We start from the raw sequence: 21,539 nt of genomic DNA, 5'->3' as shown, positions 1-21,539 counted from the left end.
CTCCGAGCCACGTACGCCTCTCGGGTCTACTGTACCCTCAGACAACGAGGCGCCTTGGCACCTCTACACCTCAGAGCTTTTCAGCAACCGCAAGAAGAAATGATTTCCACCAAAAGCAACCTCCCCAAATCAGCCACCGATGTTTCAGCCCCACTATTAGCACTGCAGAAGCAGCCTGGGCCAAGAAACAGGCAGTTTTATAAGCAAATCAGGTTTTGGTTTCCACTGTAATCCACATATTTTTCAAGCTTTTCAGCAGAGCTGTCCGTAGCAGGAGATAAAGGGATATGATTTTTGACAGGTCATTGCTCCCTGCAGGGCTTTGAGCTGAAGCAATGAAAGAGACCCAAGTCATCGCTGCCTGAGAAAGCGTTTGCGGGCAAAAGGAGGGAACAGTCAATAAATAGTTTTTGAATTGTAAAATGAGACAAAACTTCTGGCAACGTAGATCTGATGGTGCAGAACCACCTCTGTAACCAGCAAACTGATATTTATAAGTGTAACTCTTCACAAAGATCTTACAAAATTTATTTTCATGTGCAAAGGCAAACCTTTACACATTACCATTGCAAAAGATTCTGGGAGGAAATATATTCAGTGTCAAACTCAAATCTCTTTCCAAATCAGTCATATCACTGCTGACAGAGAACAAAAAGGTCATTGTGATTTCTTATGGGAAGCAGGTGATGCAGAACCACACTCTGTTTTAAATTCAACAATTTCTGCCTTTCTCAAAGAGTTAAGCCTATTCTCTTGGTCTTTTGAACTCAGGTAAATCTACAAAGTGACATTTAGCCAGAAACAGGATCTAATTCAAATTCTAACTTAATGTGACGTGCAAGTAAAATAACACAACAGGGAAGAACGAGAAGCCCGTCCATAGGCAGTTTTCCCTATTTAGACCCCACTGCTACACGGCTCCTCCATCGCCAAGAGAAATTGTACTTTCTGAAGTGCCAGGGCATAGCTGCGCTGCATGTATACAATATATACAATATGCACAATATACACAATATATATGCTGGTTAACATGTGTCAGCCATGCCATCTATGCTCACAGAGCCCAGTATTTCCCCCCTCTTTGTTGTCCTGAAGTAAATATTAGCAATATTAGTAAATATTACCGATAGCGTTACCCATTCTCCCATTACCAGGCAGGGCTGAGCCCAGTCCTGACCGTGGGTCCAGGCCCAGGACTTGCTGGTGGGAATCTAGAGGTGGGCTCAGAACTGCGCTGCAACCCCCCAAGCACCAGGACACAATTCCTACCTCAGCCAGGGACGGCCAAGCTCGCGCAAGGGCACCAGCCTCAGCTCGCCGGCCTCGGCAGCCCGCGCTTTGCAGAGGTCTGTAGCCACAGGGCTCGCCAGCTGAGCTGGGGCGACCACCAAAACTCCTGTGCCCACAGCTTCACTTCTGGGGAGGGGCAACTTTTATGTATCAGAGATCATCACACCATGAAGATATCAGTCTCGGCTGACCATGAGGAAAGCGTGTTAACCTACGCACGATAGGGCATCTAACTTTATTTTTTGTCAGCAGAAGCATGAACGTTTTGTGAATCCCTACAAATGGCTCCTCATCCCACAGAATCCCAGAATCATCTGGGTTGGAAAAGCCCTTGAAGCTCCTCCAGTCCAACCATTAACGTAACACTGACCATTCTCAACTCCACCAGATCCCTCAGCGCTGGGTCAACCCGACTCTTCAACCCCTCCAGGGATGGGGACTCCCCCCCTGCCCTGGGCAGCCCATTCCAACGCCCAACAACCCCTTCTGCAAAGAAATCCTTCCTAAGAGCCAGTCTGACCCTGCCCTGGCGCAGCTTGAGGCCATTCCCTCTTGTCCTGGCGCTGGTTCCTTGGCTCAAGAGACTCATCCCCCCTCTCTGCACCCTCCTTTCAGGCAGTTGTAGAGGGCCATGAGGGGCCATGAGGTCTCCCCTCAGAAAAACGAGTCCCATTTTCATTTATGTGCTGATGGCTTAAAGCAGCATCTCTGGTCCTCTAATATGAGGAAGTTGATTTGAAGTAATCCCTAGTCCTTTATCTCTCCATGGCTTCACGGATTTGCCACCTGGACAGACTCACAGCAGGCAGACTCCCTTTCCGTCAGCCACCGGAGCGGGACATACATCCCCTCTTCAGCTGTCACCGACCGTGGTGTAACTCCTTAGCACAACCCCACCCTCACCCCCCGGGCTGCCACATCCCCAACACACACCACATCCTGCTGCCCCTCCGGGGAAGCCACCGGTGTCTCACAGCGAGGAGCAGCTCGGGGCAGCAGCGTCACCCGCCACAGCCGAGCGTGACACAGCCCATCTGTCACCGCAGCAGCGGCCGCGCTGACGACGACGACGACTGTGTTTAAGCAACAGCACGAGAACACCCCCACGCTTTAATGTTTACTGGGGGGTGATGCTGGTAGCTTTTGCTGCCGTAATTATTTTGGTTTAAAACGGTTCATTTTTCACGTTCTGGGCAACAGGGTTGTGTCACTGAAAGGATCCATCTTGGATAACATTTTAAAAGAAAGGCTTTCACGGGAGGGGTTTGCATTTGATGGTCCAGAGCCAGGGGAAAAGGATCGTGTTATAACCTGAAATAACACCGCAGTGAAGGAAAACATTACATGATTTCTCCCAGGAAAACTGATCCATGTCAAATACCATCTCTGCTTTATCAAATATGAACTAAAAAGAATTTTCTAATGCCCGGTATTTTTTTAAATCATATAGACTAATTCCTAAAAAAAAGGGGGAGTCTTTGGAATCTGCAGGTTCCAGCAATAGTATTCAGAAAACCGACACCTAAAAAAGAGTATGATTCACACAGAATTACTCTAGAGCAGCCAGGAAGCGCCCACCTAGACACGGCTTACAATCTGGGGGAGGATGCAGGGAGAGAGATAAGGGAAGAGAAGCAGAAAGCACCAAAATAGCAGAATTTCCATTTTTTATCTTCCTGACCCAGCACGGCTGCGCGAATGCAGGTAAAGAGAGGTAGAGGTAGTTTCAGAAACACTCACATTTGTGGAAATGTAAGTAAAGCAAATCTGTAATTGCCTCACGGAGCACGTGTACGATGCTCTCGCAGTGGATTCCGTAAAATTCCTGACTCCGAGACGACATTAAAGTTTTTGTATGCATTTTTCATATCTCATGAAGCTATAGGGAAACACTGTAATAATTGAGCTTCTGTCAAACACAGAACACAAGACTGACTGGAATTCTTATTTGATTTAAAAATATTCTCCTCTTGGTTTTAAAGTTTCAGGGGTGGAAATTCCACCACCATTTTGATTTTGGTAATCTATTCTAACAGTTATTTACTTACATCACTATTGAAAACATATTTCTTATTTTTATTCTGAATTTGTCTAGCTTCAACTTCTGGTCTGTGTCTTTTGTTAAGCCTATCTGCTAAAGCTCCCTGGGATTATATTTAATTTCTCTAGGACAGATATTTTTAGAAATATCAAATCATTCCTTAACCTCTGTGTGTTACACTTGCATTAGCTGAGCCTCTGCATGCAAAGCTATGCACCTTCCCATATCTATTTCCAGCCCTTTAATCATTTCCATAGACCTTCTCAAGCCCTTTGGTCTTTCACCATTTCTCTTGATTGTGGGTGCTGTAACACAGAGTGTTCTCACAAGGATCCCACCAGGCACAAAGGGGAAGCTCCTGCTTGTGCTTCCGGATCCTGGTAGCATCCTCGGTTACAAAACTGCCCTGGATGTGCACATTTAGCCAATTGCATACCATGACCTCCAAAATTTTTTTTGAGTCATTCTGCCCAGCATACTGTCCTTTAAATCTTTGTTCCTCCGATATTGTCCTCATTTGCCTTTCTACCCTATCAGTAGCGATTTTGTACATTTTCCTCCTGGTCATGAAAGCGACTGTTAAGAGCAGACAAGGTTTGATCTCTGCAGGGCTCTGCTTGAAAACACACCCTTCTTTTTGCAATTATATTGAGGACAATGAGCTAAGCAATGTTTTTCTCCAAACTGCTGTATATGCGCTGTATTGATTATTGTTTTCTAAATCATTCAGTGCTCATAAAAAATGCATTATGCCAAACAATATCCTAAAAAAAGATACAAACTGAGTCTGACTACACCAGATTGCCAAAAGCCTATGCTTGACTGGCAGGAGTTACCTTTCTATTTACTGATCAACAAAATAGCTTATCTACTGCTCAATTATTTTATTCACCATCAAAGTCATGTTGGTAAACAGAACATGTCAGAGATTGCCCTGTTTGACTTCATTCCCCACCCCCCCCACTGCCTTGAAAAAACAAATGAGATCATATGAATTTTCTTCCAGTGCTCTGGGAACTTTCCAAGGCTCCAAGACATATCAACAATCAGCAGAAATATCCAAATTAAGAAATTATTTCAAAATGCAGTTTGGACTGAGAATGCAGACAGTGCAATTCATCATCCTTTTGGGTTGGCTCTGGAAGGTATCTGCCCATCAGCATATCACACAACTGCTGCCCCCCCCCGGCACCCCCCCGCCAAACCACAACCTCAACACTATTCTCAAATAACTTTTAAACCATTCGTTTACATTCTTTGCTACCAATTTTTGTATTTTCTCCTCCCCTTGACAAGTAGAGCTGTTTTTTCTTCCCTTCCAAGCCTTGCTTTCCCTGGAACATGGGGCCAAGTATTCTTAAACTGTTTCTAGTTATTAATATTTTTATGTTCACATTATTTACTCAGCTGAAGTTGATTTTAGCTTGGTGAGACAGTGTCCTCTAGAGCCTTTGTTAGATGTTGACGTGCACCTTGTTCACGTGAAACAAACGTGACCAAGTGATGATCACTGGTACCTAAATAATGACTCATTGTGGCCCTGAGCAATTCCTCTTTGTAAGTTGAGTTCTGTCAAAGAATTTCTGCTGGCTATGTCTCTTTTCACACTTAAAAAGTGTGGTGGGCTTTTTTTGTGAGCCTTTTTTTTACAAATTTTTTTTATATTTCAGTGGTATAACATACAGAAAACCCCAAAGGTCTTACATCACTTATATAAAAACCCAGTAGGTCTTTTTAGTCCTACGTTCGTATTATTTTCGTGGGATTTAGTGTTCGATATAAATCACCTACTTATATTATTTTTACACCAGATCATTAGCTGTCGTTCCCGCAGTCGTCCTTGTAGTATTAGGCAGTATTTCCCAATACTTTGGCTTCTCAGGCCACACTTTTTTTTTTTTTTAATTAAAGCTGGCAGCACAGAGCAGATGTCTCCGCGTTGTCTTGCTGCTGCCAAGAGCGGCTGGGCAGCAGTCCCAGGCCCTGCAGACGGCGGCGTGCCGGCCCCCGACCCGCACGTCCCCAGGGCCACCCTCCTGCCCCTCTCCTGGTGAGCAGCTCCCCACGGATCCCACCGCTGCTGCCCCGGCACCTGTCCCCACATCCAGGGGTCTTCTGTTACCAACTGGAAGCAAAAAGCAGGTTGGGAGGCACTTCTTCAGCAGCGCCTTCGGTGGGTCACGTATTAAAAATGCAAACCCCAAAAGCAAACCACGCGCTTTTGCCTTTACCATTCCTTGTCTAGCTGAGGACTGAGACTTGTTTGATCCGTTAACAAATTAACAAGTCCTAGCAAAAGAAAGAAGTCATCCATCAGACTTGGTAATCTCTGTCAGAAGGAACTTTGGCTCATAGTTTTGGGGACAGTTTCTGCAGCCTGCCCTCCCGCAGGCAGTCACAACGCCATCGCTGTCATTATTTCCATACATTGTACTTATGCAATTACATATCATTTTATTTTTCATAGAAGTATTACGTTGTAAACTACTAACTTTCTCTACTGAATGTTAGTGCGTGTCAACGTGGAAGAGGAAAAGAGGAAAAATCTAAAGAGAAATGTGAACGGATTCATGATCTGATAAGATTTTAAACACAAAATTGTTTTCTATGAGGCTGAGCAGCACCTTTCCTACAGAAAATCCAGATTTAAAGCTAAGTGACAAGCTCCACGACACATCCCAGCCAAGGCATGGAGCTAATTCTGTGAACAACACACAACCTTGTCCTTGTGGGTCTGATAAGCCATTCATTTAGGAGAACACAGACTTCAGCTCTGAATTGAACAGGAGCATAACAAGGCTTTTTTTTTTTTTTTAAATTTGAGTGTAATTTCACAGGGAAAAATAAGAACAACTATATTCCATTAAATCAGATCAACTCCCCTCACTGCACAGGACTAAAGTAAGCATTATAAAAGTTCGTAAATATTCAGTGAAGCAAGAACTGGAAAACCAATCACACAGCTAAGCAGAAATTGTTAAAGCTCAAAACTAGGCTGTTAAGGAGTCTAGCACTGCAACTACTCTCCCACTTCAGCTTAGGGATTGTCCATGCTTCTCACAAAAGAAAGCCACAGGACTGTGTTACCACGCTACGATAAGCTTTACAATTCTCACCTTTCCAACATTTTGACAAGCTAGCCTCCAGCTTTTTCTTAATGACTGCCACAACTGTTAAAAGGAGCGCATAGAAGAGCCAGTCAATCAAAATCCTAGGGCATTAGGGGAGGCCGAAGCAGCACATCCTACTATTGAACTGCCAGGGGTCAGAAGACGTTCAGATTGAATACCTCGGATCTCCATTCAGGAATTGGGGCAGAGGAAACAGTTCAAGAAGAATCTGGTATTTATGACGTCAAAAGAAAACCAGAGGAGCATCGATTCCACTTACTCTCAGAACTGTAAATTACTCAGTACTCATGAAAATGGGAGTCCTCCATTTGATATGGAATAAATTCTATCCCTTTGCTTTGCTCCTCTCTCCTCACTCTTCTCTACAGCACGTGCTTAAATCTAGATATATGAAAAGACTGAGATTTTTTCTCAAGGCTCCGTAGGACATTAAAACTGATCTATTTGGAGGCTCAGTTTCTTATACATACACAGTAACAGAGTTTGTTCGGGCGTTTGTTAACTCAGGTTTTACTTTTGCTGTGATAAATTGGGGACGCAGACTGATTTCGAGTCTCCTCAAATCAACACCAGTACAACAATATTTCATTAAAGTCATCCCACCATTTTGACAATAAGGTCGGAACAAAAGGGTAACACTAATGCCATTGAGCAGACAACCACAGCAGACCTCTCAGCAAAACAAGTAAGAATGTAAAGCCAATGCTCCCAGGCAGCAGCAACAAGCTCCTGCTAACACTAGGCAACATTAACTTGCAAGTAAACACGTTTAACATTGTTTTGTTGATACAATTTTAATCCGCAATGAATGAGAAAATAGAGTCTGATCCAATATGGTGATGTGCAAAAAGGTAAGATTGATTAGTACTTTGAAATGCTAATAGATGCAAGTAGAAGATACAGTCAGGCCTTAGTCTAACTACACATGAACATATTCTGCATCTCTTCTCTTGTTACCAAGATATTCTTAACAAAACAGTATGTTTCAAGTAATTTTTCAGAGAAACACTTACAACAGTCACAGCACTGAATGCTGACCTAAGGGCCCCTCTCTGCCAGTCTATTCCAAAGTCAAATACAGCCACAAATACCTTGCTTTGTATCACTGATTAAATGAAAAATAGATTAAAACAGATACTCACACTATATGTGCAAGATCAAGTGGCTTTTCTGGCTGCTCAGGAAATACAGGACGAGGTGGTTCTCTACTTGGTACGCAACCAAGTGATTTACTAATTGCATGGCTCAGCTTCTTTGCAGGTGATTTCTGTTTTTGGAAAGAATGACAAAAATGAGTTGACTATTATGGAGAGCAGGGTAATGTGTGCAATCAAGTAACAGGGATGGGTGAAAAAATGCATAGTACCAGAATATTCAGAAATACCCAGTTACATTATACCATACCTGAGAAATTGGGACAGATGCTACACAGGTGAACAAGTTTTGTGTTGGGTTTTTTTTTTTTCCTTTTGTGCTATAATATTGAAAAATGAAAGTAGTTTAACAAAACTATGTAAGATGAAGAAATAAACTGATTGTCTGGTGTTTCTATCAGGAATTACATCAAAGGGCAACCATATCCAGTTAAGGGATTTCTTACAGTTACTCACAACGCCTTCTGAACACAGGCATTGTATTTTGCGGGGAGGGCAGGGGAAGAACAAAGGACCTGGAGCACAAGCAGGTAAATAACCTGCGTGCAGGGACTTGCCAGCCACCAGCACCACTTTCATTGTCCAGCTACTGGCATCGATAGAAAGTTGTTGCTATGCCTCTGCCCCCTGTCCTTTGCAAAGGCAACCGTTTTTGAAAGACAATTTTCACATTTTTTGCTCATTATGGGCAAAGCCAAGGTGAAATATAGTGCTAAGATAGATACAAATGACTGGTTTCTTTATCTTCTTTCACAAATTCACTTGGCTGTGCTACCTGATCTCACAGGAACAGCTATCCTGGGATCCTTGAAGAAGACTGGAAAGCTGATGACAATTGTTGCCAAATGCACAAGAAAGGACAGCTGGCCTGAGTCATGTGCTTAAAGTGTGTTTAAAGTCCAATATTGACTTACAAAATTAAGCCTTAAAATGTTATTACATCCACCGAACTCACGCCAGTGACGTGGGAGGTCAGAGAATGCTTTTATGAGAGCTCAGAAGTAGCCTGGCAGTCCTGGGTTTTTCATCTAACTCACTAACAGACCATGGACGTGTAACTAGTGGCTAATTACTCCTATGTAATTTTTTTTACTACTCCTGCAAGCGATTCCAAAGCAGAATTGGGACCAATTCTCAAGGCACATTTAACACTGATTTAAATAGGAGGCAAGGCCACCCAGGAGAGGACTTACATGTATATTTACAGTTAATATAAATTAGTAACTAGCAGTTACTAACAATCACTAGTATTTACTAACAATGAAATAAACAATTAGTAATTAGTAAACCAGTGAGAATCTTCAACTCTGGTCCTCTTAGCTTTAGCAGTATAAAAGAGGCAATAAAGGCTTTTTTGAGTGGAGAACCTATAAGTGAGGAAGTTGTTCCCTCTGTGGATTTACATGGTGTGGAGTAGATTGGGATGCATTTTAAGTATAAAGTAAAATACTAATATCAATTGGAACACAATGAAAAAAGAGACAAATTCCTTTCAAATTAGAAAAGAAAGATGAGCTTGATGCCTGTGAGAATATATTAGGATAGTTGGTTCTTAACTGAAGATTTATCATCCTCCTTCAATTACCTTACAAAGTCCATGCTAACTGAGAACTCTAAAACCCATGAATGGAGGCTGCCTCTGAATTCGTGATGAATCGGGGAAAAAAAGAATTACTCATGATCATATTCTTCCCTGGAGTACGTGTCAGAGAAGACTCAAGTGGTAGTGGCTACAAATACCAGCCACATGCCTCCATCAGCACTAACACTGCTTTACAAGGCGTGCTCTGGCCTGGTTGCTATATTAAGACCACACTGTTCCACAAATTAAACCAATTATTCCGAATGTTGCAGCCTAATTCCTTGCAGATTCTGGCATTTCTACACCTCAGCCCGCAGGTCCAACCCGTGAAGCAGCAGAAGGCAGGCAGGCCATGGAGAGCAAGTCACCTAACAACCGTCAGATACCAGGTGGAACTGGCAACTGAGCTTCCCAATTTATTATCTTTGGTTTTTGCAGACAAAGTCTTGGCCCTATCAAAGTACCGCTGCAAAAATCTTGTGCTGGGTGTAAGATTCTCATCTCCTCTCCCCGGGGAGGGCTCCCGTAGGAAGGATGTCAAGATAATTAACTGTTTCAGGTGAGTTTCCTATAGGGAGCTCTGTAAAACAACACCTTCAGAAGCACTTCAGCTTACTAAGCCACGAAATGTTAAGCACTAAATAAGTGCTAAAAAGACTTATCGATGGTAAACGGGTGGGTTTTTTTTTTTTTTTTTAAAGTGTTAAGGCAACCTGGTAGATTGCAGTCAATGGATGACCCTCGCAGACACAAAGTGCATGGCAGCGTGGCATGCTCACTATGAAAGGTTCTACAGATCACCCGCAGCCTTTCATGATTCTGAAATCCTACGAAGAACACAGTCCCATCTTTAGAGTACTTCTTAACGAAGTCCACAGTAAAATTTAAATGACGCACACAAATGTGATGGCACCAAAAGTAAAATCCTAGTTTTCCTAAATGAATTCTTCTACATGTTGAAAATTTCTCCGTTTATTTCTCTCAATTTGTTCTCCACTTCTCCTTTTAGAGTATTTCCTACTTTACTCTTTACCCTGTTCATCTTTTGGTTCCTGCACATACTATCTATTCTCAGCGCGCCTTTTCTGCGATCTCCTCTTTGCAGTATTTTTAGGCTATTTTAAAGGGGTTTTTTCCCATTGTGGTAACAAACACTATGTCCTATTGTGCTACCCCACCATTTATTTTGTCAAATACAGCGCTGTCTAGCATGCTGTACAATCGAGCCACTACTGCAGCTTCACTTTCTGAAAATTATAGGGGAAAGATAATTTCCATTGATCCCAACTTTTTGATAATGCTTCTCAGTGCAGCTGACAGTGAAAAGAGCACAGCAGGCTGAATGAAAACGCTACTTCACAGGCAAGTACAGCTCCTACGGGTGTCTCGTTTCCCTGAGAAATAGCTATTTTTTCTTTCAATTAGCTGAGGTCTACTTTAGAAATTTCTAATAAAAACCACCTCTCTCTCATCATTGTCGCTAATCTCGACCTCCTGTCTGTCTGATGTCTGCAAGCACCTCTGCATTCTGCAAAGGTGGATACTCTCCCCTTCAAAAAAGCAGAAAACACAGAAGCTCTGCAGTAACATAATCCTCTTGCCCACCACCACTGCGAACCCCCAACACCACAGTCCCCTGCCCCACCGCAGACACCGCCGCCCCAAGCCTCCCCAGGTAACACCAGCCACTTGCCCACCACTAGCACTACTGGATTTTTACCATCTTCCTCCCCAGCTGTTCATCTTGTTTCTTCTTGACTTTAATCTATATTTGTAAATAGCTAGGGGCAAACTATGTTTCATGAAGTATCTGTAAGTTCTGTTACAACAGGATCTCAGTCAGTTTGGAACTGGGATGTACTACTGCAAAATCCCCAGTATTAATAAATTCCAACTCTAAATAAGTAGTTAAAACTAATAAAGGATTATAAGTAGTTAAAACTAATAAAGGATTTCAGACTTTGAAAAACGTTTCACACATCCCAGAGACCAATTTACAGTCTCATTTATCTTCAGCTTTAGAGGGGAAAACAGTCTGGCGTGCCTTTATTTTCAGAGGCTTTCAACCACTTCATGTTTCCTTCTGCTACAGAAGCGTAACTGTAGAAACCAGCCACCAACGTGCTGCTCTACCTCAGCTTCACCCACCCGCTCTCCGGGGAACGGCGAGCAGACAATCCATTTCGGTTTATTCCTGAAAGGGCCTGGTCCATGACTCAGCAGGATTTGCACCATTACATCAGTCTGATGGAAAGTGTGGCTGATGAGCCAAAAAAAGCCAGGCACGTAAACGAAATACCTGCTCTTTATCTGCACACAACGTTTCAGCAACCTTCCTGGACCCAAGTATTCACCTTTCTGGTTTTTCCTCAAAAAGGTTACGTCCTATAGCAACTTCCTTTCCCCTTTCACTGATCATCTCCTTGCCAAGGCATGGGTGAAAGGTTTCTTCTCCGCATTACTCCAGAAGGTTCCCAAGAGGCAGGTGCCCGTCTGGCTCTGGCGACGTGCCCGCAGCGCTTTGCGGCTCTGAACGCATCAGCGAGACAACTGCAGCGTTTCTTGCGGAACTCCTGCTTTTCAGCACAGCGAATCTTAAAATTTTACAGCCTTTCTGAGACTCCCTCTTCTGCAAGTCTCAAGCCTTTTACATATCTATGTACCCACCTATCAGTGGAGGATAGTTACCTTTTCCCCAAGTCTGTCAATAAATACTCAAAAGAAACAATTTCTGTTTCTTTTTCACCATGCATAGGATAATAAAACTTGTGAGAAATGTTTGCCACCGGTTACTGTAAGTGTTTAAGGAATCGATGAATCTTCTGAATAGTGACTATGCAGTTACAGACAGCCCAGTGGATCCCCTCCTTTTGAACTGGTTATCTGAGATACACATTTCTGGGTCTCCTGTCTTCCGAAACACCTGTGAAGTTCAGAGTCAGAGGCGGGCGCTGAATTATGTATGAATCCAGCTACCCAGAACTGTTTCTAACACATCCCTTCCACCACCACTTTCTAGATGACGCATTTTAATAAATTTTCCAACTGAACAAGAAATGGAGGCCAGGACGGATCAGGTGAAGATTATAAAAGCCGTCCTTCTCCAGGCCCAGCGCTGGCTTTCTGCGGTGTTAAGCTGCAAAACTGCATTCCTCAGCAGTGCCACTGAGGTTCAGAAGCAGCACCAGTCAAACACAGTTTTCATGATCCAAACCAGTGTCTACCCACCAGCAAGCCTTCTCCAGGTTCCAGAGGAAGCTCAAAAAAAGTAAAATAAATACTTCTGAGAGGCTGGAATGTTTGTTCTCTTTTGTAACATAGAAAGTTGAAGGAGACCCTGGCTCTGCACTGTACCTCTTCAGGTGATTTCACATCCACTTGCACAGCCCCAAGGTAAGGTTAGAATACCTTTCTGATTAACCACTGAATCACTCTCCCCGTAGCACTCGTCCTCACTTAGAATCAATGCAAACCAAGCACTTGGGGTTTGGTTATTTCAGTAAATGTATCATTGATTCGTCAGTCAAGGACTGGCCTGGATTCTACATTTTTCCTTTAATAAACAATCATGTTTTTATCCAACTGAGTTAGAAATAAAGCATGAACAAAATGTAACTTCCGTGGTGCTGCCTGTGTAAGTGTGCCACTAGCCTATAAATGTCATTTGAAGTACTAGAACAACTGTGCAACTAATTTCTCCTGGGCTTGCAGAAGGCGGATGTCAGGACGGAGCGTGTTGTGCGCAGCCTGGCTCTGAGCACGGCGCTTCAGCCTGGGTCATCAGGAAAAATACTACGAAGGGACTTCCCAAAAAAACCAGGGCAAGTGCTGCGTGTGTACGGCCTTAAGCAAGTTTAGACAAAAGTGAGTTGTGCCTGTCTCCGGATAAGGGAGCTGCCTGGATCCGCACAAACAAACACGGCCGAGGTACGTGCACCAGGTGCACGTGGACTGCTGCTTTCTGCTGGGAAAACCTTTGTGTTATTGACAGACAGCACTGAAAAACGGTGTTGTATGTGCAAAAGACGTGAGAAATCATCAGTAAAATGCAACTGTGATAGGTCTGAAAATCCACTGCATCTGTGTTGTGTGTTGCCAGATGCTTTTCATTTCAGAATGGTTTATAGATTCTGCCTCTGTCCACCTGCTTTTCTATCAAAGGTTACATCTGTTAAAAAAACCCCACCAAACTTCTATCATGGAATTAAAAAGCTGGAAACTACAAACTACCTTGTCTTTCTACCATGTTCTAATGGTCTATTTATAAATCACATCCACCTCTACCCAAAGGGTCAGTAAACAATCGTTACGATGGGCTTAGAAATCTGTAGGTGATAAAAACTGAACTGAAACTTGCTTGGCAAGAACACTTGTTTGAAAATGAAGGTTTTAAAGCAAACTGTTTCTCTCCCTCTTTCTCCCCTGCCCTCCAATATCTGCCTCATTTTTACTGATATTACTCGTAATACCCTAAACTACACAGGATGCGACCACGCAGTCAGGCAGCACATCACCCTTCTGCGCTGAACGTGGGTAAGCAAGCAAAAATTTTCCAAGCCAGTGCACAGAGAAATTCTGCCAGCAGAGGAATTGTGCTGAGCGGGCAAGCGGATTAAGGAGAAGGAAGCCAGTACGGCCAGCGAAGCGCGGGTACGGCATCCAGGGAAGGGGTGTTGTGGGAGGGAAGGGAAAGCAGAGGGGCTGCCCCCAGCTCTGGGCAGGAGGTACCGGTCACCCCCCATCCCCGCCGGCCTGAGCGCGAGGGCCGCGTGCCCTCTGCTGGGAAACGCGCAACGAGAAAAGGGGTTTTTTCACATCGTTTGGAAACAGGAGCCCAGGGGATGGTGGGAGTCCACACAGACAGCAACGTGACAGGGATGCAGAGCGCACCCTTTAATACCGCCTTCCCCCTCAGCTCGTTTCTGGGCGACTGAATAAAAACATGCTCAAAGATTTTTAATAACTTTAAGGCAGTCTAAATGGGAAATTAAATGAACCAGAAATATAAGAGACATAATTTTGACAGCAAAATCTTATTAACAGCTACTTACAGTATTACTAGACTTTAACTCGGTAGATAAAAGGGTCTGTCTTTTGTTTTAGATTCAATTAGTACCCAGTATAATGACTTCCCAACGGAAGCCATAGATATTATCACTATAGAAACAACTAAACATTTGTTTGGTTTGTTGATACATACTCCAAAGCCACCATGTTAAGGTGCTTATAAATAACAAACATTCCATTATTTATAGCTGGAAGAGCCTTTTAACTCAACTACAGTTGATAATAAGCCATCAAAACTTACACCCTAGGGTATAAGCCTTTAGGGTAATTTGGCTATTGTAACATTTTACCTGAAATTTATAGATGACAGACTGCTTAAGTTTAGCAGACTAAACAAAAAATAAACAAACACAATGAACAATGACTAATTGACACGCTTTCAAAATGAGTGATTTGATTTTCAGTTCTGCCGCGCGTACATAACTAAATGACTCAGTGTTTAAGGTTATTTAATAAAAACAAAATTGAAATAGCCCAGAAGGAAAAATTTGGAAAGTGTTTGAAGTCTTTTTTCTCCCCCCAGCCCCCCCCCCTGCAAACAGGCTTCAACAAGCAGTGTGTTTGTGCTGCAAAACCTCTCTGTCAAAAAAAGGTTTCTACCTGAACTGACATATATATTTTATATATATAAAGTCACTATAGTAATATCTATATATTTAGTTTTTTAAATCACTATGCTATGTGATTTATAGTATCAAAAAATTATCAACTTCAGAATTTCAGGAAAAAGAATCTTATGAAAATACTTATTATTAATGCTTATTCCAGGTCTTAGGGCTCCAAAACTCTGAAAATACACCATACAAGACTGAACTAGATCTGGCTGGATTGAAAATCCAGGAAAAATAATTTTTTTTAATCGTACCAGAGTACCAGCTACTCTCTGCAGATCTGGTCAGCAGGAGCCTTGGGGTCTTCACTCAAGAAATTATTGTTGAGAAAACACAGAGAGAGGCCGTGCTGCAGCGGTGCCGAGTAGACTGGCAGAGTGACCACGAGTGTTGTGCACTCGCCTCTTCCTTTCCAGACACCGACGTCGGGTTTTCACAACAGTCTGAGGCTGCCGATGCACGTTGAGCTCCTAAGCAGCCACATTCCCCAGCCCGCCCTCTGCAGAGCTGCTCCCCAGCCACGGAACTTGGCAGCTGCTTAGTCCCACCTGAGAACTTCCCAATTTTCTGTACTGAACCGCATCTTGAAAGCAGAAGTGACCCAGAACAGACGCCTCCAAATCCATTCCCTTTGCTGGGTGTTCCTCATCTTTTTTCAGGTTCAGCTTTGCCCCTCCACCAGCGGTCCCAGTCTCCCAGCTAAGGAAGGCAGAAGTGTCCTACTGAAGACTGACGTGAAAAAGAACTTCAGATACCCTGACCTCACCAAGTGATGGATTTCACTGTCATTTAACTAGTGATACAGTCCAAATCCCAAACTAAGATGTATTTTTTTTAAATTAGGAAAGACTAATTTTCATAAAATTTCATAAAGACTTGCAAAAGTTAAAAAATTATTAAAAGAAAGAACCAGTAAGGGACCGCTTTCTTAAAAGATCCCTCTTCCGTGCTCAGTTTATAGGAGATAACCCAGTCTGTGGTAGTGTTTTATATATCCCTGAATTTCTCAGTCCATTTAAAACACTCTGTTGCTTAAAAACCCCAGAAAATAGTTAAAAAGCCTCAGAAATAAGTTTCTAGAGCTAGAGCCAGAAATATTACTTTAGACTACAGAAACATAAATGTTCCTTATGATTGCCTTATCGTTCACTGAAATCCCTCAAATTTCTCCAGTTTTGTCCTTGATTTTGATCTTTTGTCTTTGCTTCACCTTTAGACAACCCTTAGCCTTTTAAATTCATCTTTCTTTGATGTGGATTCTGACTATGCTGAACAAGAAATGCAAATATCTCCGTCACTCTTCATGCCTTTTATTCCTTTGGCTTATGTCCAGGCATAACTCCGTGGCTGTACTACACAAACCTCCTACAAACAGATTTACACAAACACAATTTTTAGAAGTGTTCCTTCCATTTCACCTACTGCTGCAATTTCTTACTAGTATGAGTTACACCTCGTTTCTGCACAGGACAGCCAAATTTACTGCTGCTAAATTCCCTTCTACAGACTTCTGGAGCAATTGTTTTTACGTATCAATGTTTTCCTTAGATAAGATATTAAAATCTAGTCTCTTTCAAGGTTCCCAACTATCATTATTTTCTTTCATACATTCTTTCCTTTTGTTCTGTAGAAACTCTGTTTCCCAGTATCTTCTCCTTCCAGGTCTGTGCTTTGTTTAGTGCTGCTTCTGTGTGAGCAATTCCCTCCTCCCCTTCTACATGGAGAGTATGGAAGGAAGCAGCTCCAGAGCCCCCACCTGGTCCTGATGGTGATAATTTGAATTCTGGGTGGCTGCACCTGTGGCAGGTCCCCACCCTCCCCTCGGGAGCTGCTGGGGAGTGTGGTGTGGTGCCTGCTAACGCTGGGGCTTGTTCCACCCACCTGCACCGTCCCATTTCCCAGCGGAGCGACAGTCTGAATATCCTCCTTTTCCATTTATATAACTTGCACTCCTCCAATTCACATTAGATCTTAAAATCAAATTATTCTGTAGAGCCTAGTAAGAATCAAATGCCTCAGAAGTTAATGCTGAACCCAAACGGGATGATGGATTCACAGATTGTGGTACCAGACTGGGGCCCAGCCCCTCCAACTGGACTCACTGCAAACACAGGTCAGAGACTTCAGAAGGAAACAGCTACATTGGAGCTACTATGCAAATATGCCTTTGCATTAAAAAAATCCAGGCTGAATTCATATATACTTAAGGGGATAATAATCTACTGATAGTTCAGATTAAACATTCCAAAAGTTCATTACCCACATAGTTAAAACCAGGACAACATTCAAGACCGAATTTCCCTATCATCGCCTTCCAACTACTGAATGGTATTGAGGCCCAATTTTCTAAATTAAACACTAATACTATAATGACTCTTCCTCATGAAGATAATTACTAATTATAATCCAATCATCATTTGAACTTCTCTTTGAATGAGTAAAAGGTTGGGCTTATTCTTTTGCCATAAAATAGGTTTTTATATCTAAAATTCTCTATTATTTCTTGAGATGTGATTATCATACAGTCATCTGAATTGTTATTTCTCATATAATTTCTTTAAGGCTTTTTAGTTAAGAGTTTTCAATGCATACATTTACAATTGTCAGGATAATGACAGTAAATTTTTCTCTTAAAGAAACACTATCTTTAGAGATGCCACTTGGATAAAGTTCCTTTCTAAGCACTGTGTTCACGCTGACATGTTTACCTTTCTGGGGAAGAAAGGTATTGCAACCTTTGAGTCTTTTTAGGCTAGAAGAGAGGGAAATATAAGAAAAGTAGGACTGATGTGAAGAGGGGAAGAAAACACACGTGTTAAGGCCTTGAGAAGGACAGTGCTGTCCTGTGTGCTTTAAACAGCACTGACTACAACGACAACCATCAATAAATTAACAACAGCACTTGTAATAAAAACAGTACAGTTTACCTATTTCTATGGTTTTGCTATTTGAAAACTTTTTAAAGTCCTACTGTGCAGTTCTACTATAAAAACTTTAACTTTCAGAATAAATCAGTGCAGAGGCGGTTGTTTCAGCATGACAAACAAAGGTGAGTTACCCAAGAGGAATGCTCCTTCATCTGATGCTGGTTGCTATGAGGACCATTTGCATGGCCACGCCAAAAACAGTTTTGACAGAGCTGGTAGTTGTGGCACTGCTGGCATCGGTACCGGAAACCCATCATGCTCTCACACCGGCAATACGAACATTCCACGGGATGGAAGACTTGGTGGAGATGGGGAAGGAGGGGGGAAAAAAAAAAAAAAAAAGTAATAAGTGAACTTTAGGAAAACCCCGACCGTCAAATTTCATTGGAGCTTCCAAACCCCGCCCCCTCCCCCAGGTTCTTAACCACTAAACCGACTTGTTATGCTGGGCAGGGTCGTGGATTTGGAGTGCAGAGCAGGTTATTTCGGTAAGATTAGCAATAAATTTAAGTAGATGATAACACAGCAGTTCCTTCTGACAGGTTCAATATTTCTTCCTCAGATTCTTCCCTCCTCGGGTACACCGCGACCCAGAAGACCAGACTTCTGCACGGAAGTCCACCACCACTGAGAACAGGAGTGGACAGGGCAAGCAGAAAGGCCACAGACACAGAGGTTCACATCTGCCGAGGGAGATCACTCGGCCCTGGAGTCAGCTGAGAGGGCTCTTCACAGAGAGGCAAATTCAGAGCACCACGATGGGCTTCTGCTCTGAGGCACCTCTCACCGAGGAACTTCCCTGCCTCTGCCCCGACTGGGAGCTGCCTCTTGTCCCTCAAACTGAAGAAATCCCCAACGTACCTCTAAAGCTTAACATCTTGAGAACTGGAAAATTAAATTAGGTATGACATGCAGAGCCGCCATCAGAAGCAGGCTAAAAAAAAAATAAATTAATGCTTCTTCCCTGTTCTTCTACCCATGAACAAACAATCACAGACTTGCTCCATTTAAGAGAGAAGTCTTCAGAATAAACAAGAGAGGAATGTGAGAATGAGGTAGAGGAGATATCTTACTATGTCAGATGCATCTCAAAAGGTGAGGCACAGGAAACAGAATGGAAGGATGAAGGTCAAGGGGAATTACAGGAGCAAATGGTTTAGCATTGCTGTGGGACTAGAGCATAACTAATCACAGACAGGTATCAATAACTGTGCTACAGAGAAGACCCCAGGAAGAAAGAGCAGCTCACTGGCAGGTCAGCTGAAATTTAGATATGTCTTTTATAAACTACTGAAAGATGCAAGACAAATAATGAGAGTCCGAAGTTTTGATCTATGATAAAAATCATGACTTAGCTGTTCTAACTGAGACTTGGTGCAATACCGCACCCGGCAGTTAACGGAGAGATACCGCTTCTACGGGAAGGTTCGGCCCGTTGAACAGTGCCGAGGCGTCTGCTCCCTCCAGAGCGGACCCACACGCCACAACTGCTGAACACACACAGGTGACAACTAAAGCAACGACAACCCGAGCAGAGACCTGACCAGGAAGGCCACGGATAATTAAGCCAAGATGATCAGGTGGATGATGCTTTATGGTAGCCTGTACAACACTGTATAAAGCAAAGGACTTGATCGTGGCAGGCAATTTCAATATACAAATGCCCATTGGGAACGGACTGTAGAGGAACTGGTGACTTTTATTTTAGTAGAGAAAGCAATAAAAAGGAAGACTTCTAGATTTGTATCAAACAGTAGAAAAGAACTGGCTGAAGAAGATGGTGACAAGTGACCTTAAGTTAACATGCCAACAGAGTAATCTTGTGAATTTTAGGAAATGGAGGAGAAAACATGACTTCAATGCAGCAGATTTCAGTAAACTTGTGAGAATTAGTAGGTAAGCCACAAGAAGAAGTAATTCAAGGGGAAAAATGAGTTCGGAGAATTGTCAGTTCCTTAAAAAAGTTATGCTGAAGAAACAAGCATAAACTATCTCAGTGCAGAGAAAAGAGCAGACTGTAGTAAAAGACCAACGTGGCGAAAATTTAAGAGCTCCTCAATAACCTAAAATTCAAAAGGCAGCCTACAGAAGGGAAAACTGGGATAAATTATTAATGAGGGTTCAAATACTCAGAGACAAAGTTGGAAAAACAGAATGAGAGAAAACTAGCAGGGGGTTTAAAAGGGACATTACAAGAATTGTAATGATGATCCTTAAAAGAGTGTGAAATGGTACATATCTAACTACTGACTTCTCCTGTTATTTTAACCTGTATAATATGTACTAGAACAAATAATAAAGCAAAGTACTGTAAGCACCTGAAGACCAACAGAGAAATGAGCCATGGACAACAGTTGCCAAATCAACCTAATGTTTTCCCCTGACAGAGTAATTGACCTTGAAAATAGGAAACAGGCATCAAATGTCACCAATTTTTCATTCTGCTTCAGTAATTCTTACAAAATTGGTCTCCCTTGATACTCTCATGACAGAGGGAAATACACAGGAGATGAAAGGACTGTAACTGGAACTCGGATGTGAATCTCATTGGAAAAACCAGAGAGCAGGTAATTGCCATAATGGAAAGATCTAAGGAGCAAAGAGCTTTATTCCAGTCACGCACTGGTCAATATTTTTCACAAACATATTGAACCATCATCAAAAATGTCTAATTTGGGGCACTGCGTTTCAAGGAAGATGCAGGTTAATTACATGTACAGGAGAAAGCAGTGGAATTGTCTGAACAATAGACAGCTGGGAGTAGACTGCGAGAAGGTATCATCAAACATGCAAGAGGTACTTACAAAAATAGCAATACATTCTCCAGAGCCAGTGGCCAAAAAACAGGCACTTAATAACTGCAATAAGAAAAAACTCATGCTAGAACATTAGGAAAAAACTTTCTCACCCGAAGAATATTTAAACACTGATCTCAGCCCAGCTTGGAGTCCAAAGAGGTGTTGAAACTTTTTGATAGAGGATTTTAAGAAGCAGTGAGGCAAATCTTTCAAGAACGCCTACAGACACTCAAGTTTGCCTTTGGAAAGAGAGATGGGGGAAGTCCCAGGTTCCCCAAGGTGGTTTTTTTGCACCCCTCAGCCCCGCTCTCTCCCGCAATATCCTCTGTGCCTGTGGCAGGGCTGCTGCCTCCTGCTAAGCCAGCACAGTAGGTCACTACCTTAATGAAAGGCAATAAACTGGTATCAGCCGATCGCAGCAGCTTCTGTCTACCTCCGCGTACCTCTTGATCTTGTCTCTCCTTCCCCCACCTTTTCAAAAATGTCTCTTATCTCCTCTGACTCCATGCATTTAGAAGAGATTACTATTGATGAAAAGGGGACAACGGTATGACAGTGTCCTCAACCAAAAAAAAAAAAATCAAAAAACTTGAAAAAGATATGCTTGATTTAGGAAAGCAATAACAACATGCTGATAAAAACAAGACATGAGGCAAAATAATAATGGTGACAGCACTCTGTGTACTGCAAAAAGCATGCTCCCAAAAGGATTGATAAAGATTGGAACAATCAGTATCAGAGATTATTAGATCACAGGCAAGGTATTGGACCATCAAGGTAGAAGCCAGAGGTGCACTTCTTGGTTTGTTTGTGGGGTATGGTTTGGTTTGTTGTTTTGTTTGGGTGTTTGGTTTTTTTATGTTTGTTTTTTTTCCTCTTCTCTCTGAAAGTGATAAAGTTTATCTATGGATGGGAAACAAATCAGTGAAGTGGAAGAG

At 42.5% G+C, this 21,539-nt stretch overlaps 1 protein-coding gene across 14 annotated transcripts in view; it reads right to left on the bottom strand.

Annotated features, from left to right (window-relative positions):
• DTNB (dystrobrevin beta) overlaps nt 1–21,539 on the bottom strand; it is a 218,174-nt gene that overhangs the window by 136,610 nt on the left and 60,025 nt on the right. For 12 of the 14 annotated variants that reach the window (XM_074820417.1, XM_074820418.1, XM_074820416.1 and 9 more), the window contains 2 exons: nt 17,935–18,101; nt 7,605–7,729 (listed from right to left, as the gene is read on the bottom strand). In XM_074820417.1, coding sequence (XP_074676518.1) covers nt 7,605–7,729; nt 17,935–18,101 — 292 coding nt within the window. The remainder of the gene's footprint in view (nt 1–7,604; nt 7,730–17,934; nt 18,102–21,539) is intronic. The other 2 variants (XR_012622718.1, XR_012622719.1) reach the window with 1 other exon arrangement.

Source organism: Strix aluco, chromosome 3 (assembly GCF_031877795.1).
Source record: "Strix aluco isolate bStrAlu1 chromosome 3, bStrAlu1.hap1, whole genome shotgun sequence".
In the NCBI taxonomy this organism is placed as follows: domain Eukaryota; kingdom Metazoa; phylum Chordata; class Aves; order Strigiformes; family Strigidae; genus Strix; species Strix aluco.
The sequence above is the reverse complement of the archived record's forward strand: the minus strand, read 5'-3'. Positions and strand labels throughout refer to the sequence as shown.